At 40.6% G+C, this 12,824-nt stretch overlaps 1 protein-coding gene across 1 annotated transcript; it reads right to left on the minus strand.

Annotated features, from left to right (window-relative positions):
• Positions 1-1,370: 1,370 nt before the first annotated feature.
• On the minus strand, positions 1,371-10,720 carry LOC134450492 (galactosylgalactosylxylosylprotein 3-beta-glucuronosyltransferase 2-like). Its single transcript, XM_063200337.1, has 6 exons — positions 10,497-10,720; positions 10,237-10,381; positions 9,097-9,577; positions 7,337-7,478; positions 4,798-4,946; positions 1,371-2,529 (listed from the first exon to the last, which is right to left on the minus strand). Exons 2-6 carry the CDS (start codon positions 10,299-10,301, stop codon positions 2,452-2,454), a joined length of 915 nt encoding a protein of 304 aa, XP_063056407.1. The 5' UTR covers positions 10,302-10,381; positions 10,497-10,720; the 3' UTR covers positions 1,371-2,451.
• Positions 10,721-12,824: the final 2,104 nt, after the last annotated feature.

The following is a 12,824-nucleotide window of genomic DNA, read 5'->3' on the forward strand; positions in this document are numbered from 1 at the left end:
CAGCATTTAAGAGGCGAATTCATTCAAAACATATTAAACACGTAAAACTTACTCTGACTGTGGTCACACAAATCTGCCGTTGGTGACATGGGGTGAATTATGCTGGTTAATGAAACATTATATGACATTAGTATTCATTATGATCCAACATTAATGTATAGTCCACTATCAACTCATATGTATGATATTGTATCGAACTGAGAAATTATCACGATAGTCACAGTACTGTAGTGCAGTGCAAGAAGGTGTCGTGATATGCCCTCTCAAGTTTTTGTTACCCTTTCAGTCCAGAAAATAATCACCATGATATGATATTGTGTTTCCAAGTTTCAAATCATCATTCATTATTTAAAGTTATTATTTTAAGTTTTTAAAATGATTAGTAGCCTCTTATAACATCTTCTACCTTTTAACGTTCATAGTTTTTATTTACAATTTTATTTTATAATATTTAAAAAGAAAAACATTTTAAAAAAGAAAGAAAAAAATGTGGGGTGTATCAAACCTGTCAAATGTATCAAAACAGAGGTCAAAGATCATGATACAAACCGAATTGTGAGTTTTGTGTATAGTTACAGCCTTAGCAAACACACAGTAACCCATAAAAATCTTTTATGTAATGATGAAAATAAATTACATAAACAGTCCTCAAACAGTCTACCACCACATCATTTATAACAAAGATTGATGTATTCATTCAAGTTTAATACTTTATTTTTGTCCAAAACTGTCTTAACGATTTCAAAGAGAGAACATAATTTTTTTGCAAAGAGAATGACGTAATACAGAAATGGTTAAAACTACAGAAATATGCCAATGGCTGAAAAGGCTGCAAAATCTTGGTGTGTCTTTGTGCAGAATAGTTCTCAGAAGAAGTAAATGAGCTATAAGCTTACATGCAGTTCAGTATCCCGAATATGATCGGGATATTAAGTATCCCGAATTTGCGTTTGAGCATATAAACACTTTCGTATCCCGAATAAGCCCTTATTAGGGATACTGAGAAATCGGGATATGCTAGGTGGAGTATTCCGAAAGAAGCCGGGATACTGACGCATGTACACACCTTATCTCGAATACAGGGGCTTCCCATAGAACGATGTTACTGGTATCCAGGCTACAAGCATTTGAAGAGAATTCTATAACGGCCAAGAATGTAGACTGGGATATAACGTTCTGTGCGCATACAAACACCTTATCCCGAATATGATCATAACCGGGATATGCCTCATATTCGGGATACTGAACTGCATATAAACACACTCAGTGATTGGAGATGCAAACGTTCAATGATCCATGCACAGCTTCTAGGTGCCTGTAAAAGCAGGAGCGTTCAATAATTTAAAAGACAGAAGTTCACCACACACTTGTTTGACATTTTTTGTTAATTTATTCAGAGCGAGCAGCTTATTTCGCCTCTGTGCATCCTCAGGTTCGCTCAGGAATTAATTGTTCCCTCTGAATAAATGGGCAAAAAAAAAACATACACGTAAACTTTTTACACGTTAACACGATAAACTTTTTTGATTGGAGATGTTTCAGTAGGTGGACCAAAGGGATGATTGTCGCATATTAGGGGTGTAAATCACAGCCTCCATGACTATACAATACGATTTCTTGAGGCAGCAATTTGATTATTTGATACTTAAGAATGCCTCACAATACGATATAATATTTTTGTCCAATTATTGTTCCACTTCTGTCATGTTATTGAGCAGGGGTGTCAAACTCAAATTCACAGTGGGCCAAAATCTAAATCTGGGACAAAGTTGCGGGCCGAAATCAATGTTCAAAAAGTACTGAAATTGTGCATGCGCGCATATGCTTACAATACTCAAATGCTTACATCTTAAACACTCAATCCCAGCAGATATTGTAGTTCAAATGTGCCTGCACAGTCTGTTGTAAATGAGTGGTAGACATCACTGATGCACTTGTATGAGCATGTTTGACGCCCAGAATTTCATGTTCAAGTCATATTAAAACACATTCATGGGTAGGGGGGCCAACTGTAATACACATTTGAAATGATCTCGCGGGCCAAATAAAATGACTCTGTGGGCCAAATTTTGCCCCAGGGCCTGAGTTTGACATCCCTGAGCTATGGCATTGTTCAGCAACTCAATTATTTTCAATAATAAGAATGCCCCACAATACGATACGACTCGATCCGATCGTCGGCAGTAGGATCGATTCTTCGATGCATATCGATTATCATTTACACTCCTGTTGCATTGCATACCCTGGGGATGCTCGTGTTAAGGACTGATGAAGGGTGAGAGAGAGACACGGTTTCTCAGTTCATCATCAGGTGCCTATTGCCACACATCAGACCCATCACCGTCAGATCCAGTCTTCCCATCTCAGTCCTTTTGAAACATTATTATCCCCATATTGGACTGAAAGGCTCCTCCTGTCCATAAATACTGCAAATGGATGACTCCTCCTGCCTCACACCTCGATGACTATGTTTTCTGGTACGTGCTGGTACAAGGGGGCAAATTCTGTGCGTGTGTGCCAGACCAAAACCTGTGGAATGAAAACAAAAACAGACTGTCATTGGGAAGGTAATATTATGCATTTGCATTAGTTTGCCTCTTCTTGTAAGAACGCAACTACATCAGTTTAAGAGATTTGGTAAACCGTCTAACCTGATGCAGCTTTATATTGAAAGGTCCAGTGTTTAATTTGTTTGGCAGTTTATTTCGAGAATATTAGCTGCCCACTTACAAACAAACAAGTAATTTTTATTTAGGCCTATTTGTCAGCACTATGGTCAGCTGCCTTTGTTGTTTTTGAAAATGCATTACAAATAAACTGACTTGACTTGGCTTGACAAATGTTGCTTTTTTACCACCATCAATTTGTATTCATTAAGGCTTACAGTAGAAATATACATAAACACGGTGTTACTTCCGTCTTCATCAGAGGGTCAGGTGACATCAGGTGACCCTCTGATGAAGACGGAAGTAACACCATCGAAACATGTCAGGTAAAAGATAAAAACTTTTACATGTCTTAAGGCAAAAGAAAACACTAAGTGTTTAAGTTAAACAGTTAGACATAATGAACGTAATACATATGCTAGAAATATACACTTTTCATACATGAGTAGTTAGAGCCTCTTCATGTTAATCCATCATTTTGAATATCAGTTATACTGTAGACATTTTTTGCAGGAAAGCCTGCTCTGGTCATTCCACCAATACTTAATTTACTCTGTAAATAATAATGAAAAAGATCAGATTTTTGAATGGGCAACTTGCAGTACGTACATTCTGGAAACAAAATACTATAAATTACACCCTGGAGCTTTAAAGATGGATTATGATTTTTTTAAAAATATTTAGTAGTCTACTTTCAGACTTTATGTTGCCCAGTCACAAATCTTATCTTTTTCATTAATATTTTTTCACCACCATCAATTTCTATGTATTTATTATGACTGGGAAAATTGCACTTTTAAATCGTACATAAAAAGATGGATTTTCTACATGTCCGCCATTTGGAATGTCCAGTAATGTGCATCTTTTGCTTCAAAACTTTTACATTACTTTGGTCAGATCAGTTAAGGCTCTTTTCCACTGGCGGTGGACACAGCCGCGACTCAGCACATGGGCACATGGTCACATTCACATGGTCATAATGGGGTATTTATGTTACATTTTGAGGACAGAGATTAATTTAATACAATTTGGAATAAGGCTGTAACAATAAAATGTGGAAAAAGTGAAGCGCTGTGAATACTCTCCGAATGCACTGTATGTGTAACTATTTGGCTGTTTTTCATGCTTCTGGCCTTGAACCTTGTACGTGGAATTTCATATAGAACAACCCCACTATAAGCAAACAAGGATTACCTATCAGCACAGGACAAAATGGCCTCTACTGTGTGATAAAGGAAGATGACCTTTCTTACATTTGCTTAGGTCCCTTACACCCTCAGGCAACGGACAAACAGAGAACTCAAAATGAAATACTTCCGTAACAGCATTTGCAATTGATCCTGGATTGCGATACCCAAGGATTTCTTATGGTAGTGTTATTAGTCATATTGGCCCTATTTTTTTGTCCAGCCATCAGGTGATTCTTACTTCCCAGTAGCGCACCCCAGCATTAATTGTTTGCTCTGGGCTTTAGACCTATGAGGTCACTGAAAACTACACAAAGAAAAAGCGTCACCAGACCAGCAGAGACTAGAACCGATGGAAACCGACAGCAACTTTCCGATCAGCTGTTGCTTTTGTCGCTTTTTTCTTTTCACTTTTGTTACTTTGGGTCTGTTCGTTCGGTTATAGACCGGGTTAAGACGGGCTTTCGACTTTTATGCAGTTGCTTGCTTTGGGCTCTTACAAATGTAATACCTTCATGTCCAAATGTTACAATGAACTTCACCCATACCATGTGAAATAATTTTTGTAATCATTGCCGTTGAATTTGGCAAGTCCACACCCTCTGTATGAACTTAGTACGGGTGTGGCGTAAGGGACGATTGATAAGGTAGAGAATTTTCATAAGCGACTTCTTCTGGGATCCATATGACATAACTTTAGGTCGACAAGGATATATAAAATAATAATTATAATTTTATGATGATTTTAGTTTGTTTTGGTTTACGTTAGTTATTCAGCGTATTAAATTATTCCCTTTGTTGTGCTATAGGCTACTTTTCCTGCCAACCTGCTGCGGTCCCCGTAGCACCCCCTCACGGCACCCCAGGGGTCTCTGGCCCCCAATTTGAAAACCACTGACCTAGGTTATGTTTTAAAAAGAATAGACAGTCTTCAACAGCCTGACCTTAGTGCAGTTGTTGGCTTTGGGCTCCAAGTCCTGCACCGTTGTCAACTGGCGGAGGAAGTCGGTCTCCTGCATGCCTCGCTTCGCCCCCTTCAGTACAAATTGAGCTTGTGGATTGGCTAGGATCAAGCTCAGGTTGACTGCGAAGCCTACCGGAGAGGAGCGAAGAAAATGAAGGTGTTCAGAGTGACGTTATACACATAACACACATAGCACAAAGCTAACATCACTCATTATTATATGGTTGTGACGTCATCAGTCGAATGCTCCATTCATTTCAACGGGGCTCCCCAACGTTCGCACGTCTGTTATTTTTCGATAACGGACGGGTTGGTCTATAACAGACCGCTGTCAATGGCAACAAGACTTTTCACTGCTAAAGCGACTTTTCAACAAGACTCTAATCAGCTACTGTGATAGACAACACCTGTTGTCCTGGCTACCTAGCTGTTAGCGGTGTTCCACAACGGCAGTGTTTTGTTTTGCGCAGCAACAATCTTTTGACATTAAAACTATAATAGCCTAGACTTCACATTAAACAGGCCTAAAGAAATGTCCCCGCTATGTGTGAATCATTTAAGTATATCCATATAATAAGCGGGTTAACTTTCGGCGAGTCGGTCGCTTTGTGGAATAGCAGCACTTCAGAGAGAACAAGACCCCTCCGCTCCGCGTCGGGGTCTAAAGATTCTCTCTGTCGTGCTGCTATTCCACGGTAGCGACCTTCTCGCCGAACGTTAACCCTTACTTAACATACAGCACATGCATACATACTATGTACAAGTACAGTACATACATACATACACGCACACACACACTTAATTGTCAGTGTGTTCAGAGAGGTGTTATACACTTAACACACATTGTACAAAGCCAACAGTACTCATTTACATTCAGCACATGCACATACATATTATGTACAGTACATACATGCACACACACATAATTGTCTGTGTGTTCAGAGAGATTTTATACACATAAAGGATAACTTCAGCCAATTTCAACATGCAGTTGTATTGCTCAAACTACCCTGGACTTTTCAGTACCTGAGATTTTTTTTCCCAGCCTTTTCCGAGAATCTTGTTATTGTAATGGGAGCAGGTGTTTGTTTACATTTTAAAAAAACATCTTTATACAACAGCATATTGAAATTTAACACACATTGCACAAAGCTAACATATAGCCAAGTTACATATAGTACACATACAACACACACACACTTAATTGTCGGGGGGGACAAGCCACCTACAGCTCAGTCTTAATTTGCCTAAATCTGACACATTTCAGCTTGAGTCATTGACATGTGATTCAATTTGGCTGAATGTTGACTGGAAAAAACTTAAAGGTGCACCGTATGGTTTTTGTAGTTTATTTCCAGAATTCATGCTACCCATTCACAAATGTTACCTTTTTCATGAATACATACCACCAGTATCCATTATGACTGGGAAAATTGCACTTTTCACACATGACATACATGAAAAGAGGGATCTTCTCCATGATCTGCCATTTTGAATTTCCAGAAATAGACATTTTTAACTTTGGTTATACTAGTAAATATTGGTTTGCTATTTATAATTTAGATAAATATTCATTAAAAGATCAAAGTTGGTTATAGGCAGCACAGTTTCAATGAGCAGCATAGTTGCAGTACCCATTTTGGCCACATTGTACACAGTGCACCAAAGGTTCACGAGTTTACCCTTCCCTTGAGAACTTGGCATTGTATTTTATTTCCCTCTTTTATTGCTTCGCAACTGCAAAGCGGTGACTATTTTGAAATCCAAACACCTACATTTATCGCCATAATAAATCAATATTACAAAAGGCCACCTGAGGCTAACGCATAATTGAAGGGGAGATATTGACGTTAGACATGTTGACAGAAAACCCCTCTGGCAAAATCCCTCTGTCCTGTTTCCATTCTGTTTCTGTTTGCCAAGCCATGACCAGCCCCGTTTATGTCAACTGGCTAGTCAAGTATTTGTCATACTCACTTGTAAGACACGTTTGACTGATGTGTGCTTATTTGATATAGTACTGCTAACAGTAGCGGGAACTCTGATATTGTACCGTGTTTATTAAAAGACACCATGGTTATATATTAAACAATTGCAGAGGTCAGGAGTCGCGCGTGCGTGCGTGCGTGCGTGCGTGCGTGCGTGCGTGCGTGTTAGAGAACATTATCGGAATTTGAGGTGTGTTTGTAGTACTTTCGGTGAAGGGAAGCATTATCAAGGTTGTGTGTGTGCGTACTAGACAACATCACAATTTGTGGTGTGTTTGTTGAAGTGCTTTGGTGAAGGAGGAGGGCATTATCAAAGCTGTGTGTTTGTCTGTGTGCATGCACCACAATTTGGTGTGTGTTTCTAATGAAGGGTGGAAGGGGTGAGGGGAGGCTTATCAAGGGTGTGTGTGTGTGTGTGTGTGTGTGTGTGTGTGTGTGTGTGTGTGTGTGTGTGTGTGTGTGTGTGTGTGTGTGTGTGTGTGTCTGTCTGTCTGTCTGTCTGTCTGTCTGCTGGCTTGTTACTGTACTTGCCTGCCATGTCTGTGCCGAACTTCCTTCCACCAAAGCCTGTGTACCAGCCCACCACTTTCCCGTCCCGAACCTTCGGCCTCTCGTACCAGCGGGCCGCGATGAGGCCCACCGGCCACACCGACACGTGCTTGGTGTAACGCATCTGCACACAACCAACATAACTTCATTAAAAAACACTTCATATTTTTTTTTTAGATCATGATATATTTCAGATTTATAAAGAAAAAAGTGTCACTGGCCACAAACACAATATAGGGCGTTACCTATTATTATTAAATAGGTGGTAGTGGTGTATCCGGGGGGCAACCGCCATTCCGACATACCGCCATTCCGACAATATTTGATTGTCATTCCGAGCCATTCCGAGCCATTTTAGCATTGTTGCAAGTACTTAGAGGCGCGTGAACGATGTTCTAACTCAATTGACATTTGCAACAATGTTGCTACATGAGCGGAAGTGGAGAGGGTGACAGCGCAATTACAGGATTGGTGTATAATTTAGGTTCTAATTTTGTCAGGGTCCAAATGCCCTTAGAGGTAGGGTCTGAAAACAGTTCCTGTAAGCTGGAAAAATGGTTCTTGAAATAAAAAGTCAATGTCGGAATGGCGGTATGTAACCGGTGTATCCAGGGGTCCTGTGGTATGGGGTTATGAGTTGAACAATTGCATGGATACTGGCCCAGCCGTCGCTCAATCAGCTGGGCACTCGACTGCTACACCAGTGACCCGGGTTCGATTCCGGCCTGGGTCCTTTGCTGAACCTTACCCATCTCTCTCTGTCAATTTTCTCACTGTCCTATCATGAATAAATTAATAAAAGATTAAAAACAAATAAAACATTTGCATGGATGCTGAAGATTAAGATGGATGAAGTAAAGTGAAGTAAATAATTCCCATTGGTCTGTGATTTATTTTCCTTTGCTACTTCAAAATAAATGTAAAGTGTTAGTTTTATTTGGTGGATACATCAGGTTACGATGAGCTAAATGCATTATCACTGTGTGGATACCAACTTTCCTAGGTGCATGAACTCTCACATTTGAGAGTTGTGGGTTTGCTGTTGTTCACTTGCATTTACTCTCCAATTCAGGGGTTATGAACCTTTTTCATTTGAATGGCCAATTCAAATTTTATTTACGGCCCTTGGGGCTCTCTTATGTGGCCCCTGATATAATTTTAATGTTACGCAGTTTCCCAGGTTTCCCACCCCTGTGCTAACCATTAGGCCAACTTTTCAGTCCTATAGGCCTACTTTCTGGAGCAGAGAGGCTTGACTCCTCTGAGCTTCTGTAAGCTATATACTTGTATATTACACATTTATTTTTAAAGGCCTCTGTTTCTTTATTGCTTACTAGACAGTCGAGAGTATGACAGTCGAGAGTGGGAGAGAGAGATGGGGCAGGACTAGCTAAGTAGGATCCAGGCCGGACTCGAACCTGGGTCGCCATGGTCATGCAAGTCCATATGTGTGGTGCTTAGCATACTGCATCACAATGGACACCCCCCCCCATACATTTTTTTATATCCTGGTATTTTCTAAAAAATATATATTACATTTTTGATCATATTTCTTTTTTTTTTCTTTTTTTTTAAGTAGAAGCAAGGCAATACGGTGTGCGAGTTCCCTTTGCTTGCTTCTAGTTTACCTATTGGAACGTACGCACCCACCAGGCACCAAGTCCAAAAGCGTGATACCTCCACTGGAGAGAACATTTAAAAAAAGAAAAACTGATAATAATATTTATACACTACAAACAAACCTCCTCAAAAAGCTGCAGGTCGTAGGTGTTGTCGTCGTCTGCAAAATACACCACTCCTGAGTCCTGCGGCCCACGGTTCTTCCTCAGCCACTCCATGCCCAAGTTCCTCTGCTCGGTGCCCCGTGCCACGCAGCCCGTCTTGCAGAAGTCCGGCCTGGGCACGTTCATGTGGGTGTAGGGTAGCCCGGACCTGGCCAGCACTCCCGCCACCAAGGTAGACTGGCTGGTCGCGTCCTCCACCACGATCCAATGGAGGCTGGGCACCTGTCGCAAGGTGTTGGCCAGGCGGGTCAGGTCGGCCTTCTGCGTGTGCCGCCGGTGCGTGGGGGTGATGATGTAAATGACGGGCAGCTCCTCCTGTGCCATCTCCCAGGTGGACACGTGCAGCAGGATCCCGACAACCACAGTCCCACCAAAGAGGAGGCCATACTGGACTAGTCTCATGGGGGACCTCATGACCTGTCCTACAGTCATGAAAAACCTGGAAAAGTTGTGGAAGTTTTGAAATTCAATTTACAAGCGCTGGAGAAGTTGTGGAAAATGACCATTCGTCCAGATTTTTATCTAGTGATTTATCAATCATTGGCATGAAATCGATGTGCTGGTGGCACAATAAAATAATTGCCATTCTCAATCTCATTTGCTGGCGAAACAAGTTGCTGCAGTCAGTCAGTTCAATCATTTCCTGTGTTAACAACATCTTCTCTGCCCGTCAAAGGCAAACTGCAGTAACTATACCAACATTGAGACTGAGAGAAATGTCCTCAAAGCTAGTGCTAATTTGAAATAAGAATATATCTAAAACAGGACACAGTTGAACCAAAAGGCTATGTCACCAGATAAAGGAGGTGTTATGAATACCATTTTCAGTTTAAAATCCATTCTGACAAAATATTTAGTTACTGTACTTTGCCATTGTACCGCCGTTTTGTTGGGTCACATTGAGATGAAATTATTTATTTTCATCATGGAAATTTGATAATAGGTTTTTGAAAAGCCATGGAAAATTGTGGTGACAATGAGTTAGAACCCTGCCTGTGGTATCAATGCCAGGTTCAGACCCTGCTTGATCCAACCAGCTCAAAATTACCTGGTGAGCAACGGAAACTCAATGTAGGTATAGGCCTACCAGTTACTCACCTGTGTTGAATGGAAACTGTGAGAGGGTTTTCAAGTTCTGAACCCGGAATTGATCCTCTGCTCATGTCAGGGTCAGTGAACTGCAGGTCGGGTCTGGTCCGGGATCCTCTCAATAAGAGCCTGTCAGGTGTCCGGTGAAAGCGTCCTAGCAAGGAAAACTATGATAAATTGGGTGGATTTTTCTGAAGAATACCTCAATGGTTGAAATGTAGCTATTCTCAGGAATAAAACAACGAATAAAGGATTTCAAGTGTGCAGACCTCTTGGATGAAAAACTTGGGAGGATGCTTGTCTTGGCTAAAGGAGAGCAGAACTTGGGATCCACACAGAAAATATGGCCGACGCCATTAGAGAGGAATTCCAATCCAGAATATCTTCTTTACCTCTTTCTGGAAATTGTTTGCATTTCTCTTTGTCTTTGTCTCTCTGTTGCTCTGTTTATTTCTTCTAGAGTAGAGTTTTCTCTCGCAGTTGCAAAAAAAAAAAAAAACAGCCTCTAGGATTCAAAAACAAAGTTCCCGTTGGTGTATCCTAGATTTTGAATACACAGCAGAGGGAACTGCAGCTGGTACTGTATTCTCTTATAAAACAAATGTCGGATCCCTATTATACACTGCCACGCCCATGTGACCATCCCAGTAAAGAAAGGTGGAAAAAAACAATGACTCGGGGCGGACGTTTGCCTTGGCTAAACTAAAACACAAGAGCCACGCAGAGCACACAAGATAACCTGATAGGCCGGCTATCTGAGGCCTTGAGACTCTTCACACATGCAGTAGGCCTAGATACACGCATACAAAATACTCATCTTCAGCACACACACACACACACACACACACACACACACACACACACACACACACACACACACACACACACACACACACACACACACACACACACACACACACACACACAAAGCGAACTTAACATTAGGTTGACTCAAAACCTCAAGGCAAATAAAAAATCTAATAAGAAGGCCATGCCGTGGCCTAACGGTATAGGGCACTGGGTTAACTTACTATGCCTGCGATCTGGGTTTGATTCTGGCCCAAGTCATTTGCAGATGAAAGGCCATAGGTAGATGAAAATAAAGCAGTTTTTAATATGCAATGTAATGTAAGGGTCTTTTCACACCTGGTCCCTTTTAGCCATTAAAGTGAACTCAGACCTGTGTCTCAGGATTTTCTGTGCATATGTGAACGCTCCAAAGTGTACCCTCGGAAGTGAACCTTATTGTGACCTTACTAGACGTGGTCTCTTATGAATCCTGACAAGTTACGCTTGTGACTAGGTGTAGTCACTTAGGTAGAGCGCTAGAGGACCGGGTGTGATCAAAGAGGACGGACACACCATAAAAGTCTAACGGGACTAGAAAGTTCAGTCGGTTCTCTTCATAATACACTCACAATGTTAACAAGAACAGAACTGAGTCCTTTTGCAGTCGCTTCACTTTTTGTTCCACTTAAAGAGCACTGTGTTCGGTTCACTTAAAGGGGACTTGGTGTGAAAAGGCCCTTATAGACTATCACAAGAGTCTTAAAGGGACACTGTGCAGGAAATTGTCAAAAAAGGTACTGCAACAACGCTGCTCATTGTCATTATTGTGCATTGGGTTGCCTATTGCCAAATTTGATCTTTACATGAAAGTTTACTTAGAGTCATTTTTGCAGCTAAAAATGGCTATTTTTGGAAATTCAAAATGGCATTTTTGGAAATTTCATGTATGAAAAGTGCAATTTTTCTAATCATACTGAATACTTAGAATTAGCAGCATGAATTCTGAAAATAAACAACTAAAAATCACACACAGTGTCCCTTTAAACTCAATTCTAAATCTCACTGGTCAGTGTAATGATATAAGTAGGCCTACTAGAGTGCTAGTGCTACTACTCAATAAAAACAGGCAGTGTTAATTTGACACTCAGAGAGTACTCTGGGACCAAATACACTAAAGAAGATGTTAAATTGACTCTGTAAGTGCTAAATGTAAACTGCATTTTTTACTGTGTAGATGGCACACCAAGTGTATCAGCTATTAAATGCAATGGTGCAGTTAGTGATTTCATATCGTTGGCCTTGTTTAAAACTGATTTCAGTCTCCATTTCAAGAAAAAAAGAAAAGATATGTAATCTGAGACATTGAAGTCAAGGTTGTTTTTTTGGCTGGTCTGTGCCACACAAGGCTTAACATTTGGTTTTGGTTTTTCAATTCAAACAGTATATTACATTACAGTAGCTGCATATGAATTATGTTATTATTTATATGGGTGTCGATCAAAAGTCCTGTGCAGCCACTACCGAAACTGTAATAGTCACTGAAAAAATAGTTCCACACTATGACACACAGTGCGCAGGGCCTTTAGTAATACATTACGACTAATAGTCACTGAAAAAATAGTACCACACTATGACGCACAGTGCACAGGGCCTTTAGTAATATATTATGACTAATAGTCACTGAAAAAATAGTACCACACTATGACGCAGAGTACACTGGGCCTTTAGTAATACATTACGACTAATAGTCACTGAAAAAATAGTACCACACTATGACACACAGTACACTGGGCCTTTAGTGATACATT

The sequence above is a fragment of the Engraulis encrasicolus genome, chromosome 1, assembly GCF_034702125.1.
Source record: "Engraulis encrasicolus isolate BLACKSEA-1 chromosome 1, IST_EnEncr_1.0, whole genome shotgun sequence".
Taxonomy (NCBI): Eukaryota; Metazoa; Chordata; class Actinopteri; order Clupeiformes; family Engraulidae; genus Engraulis; species Engraulis encrasicolus.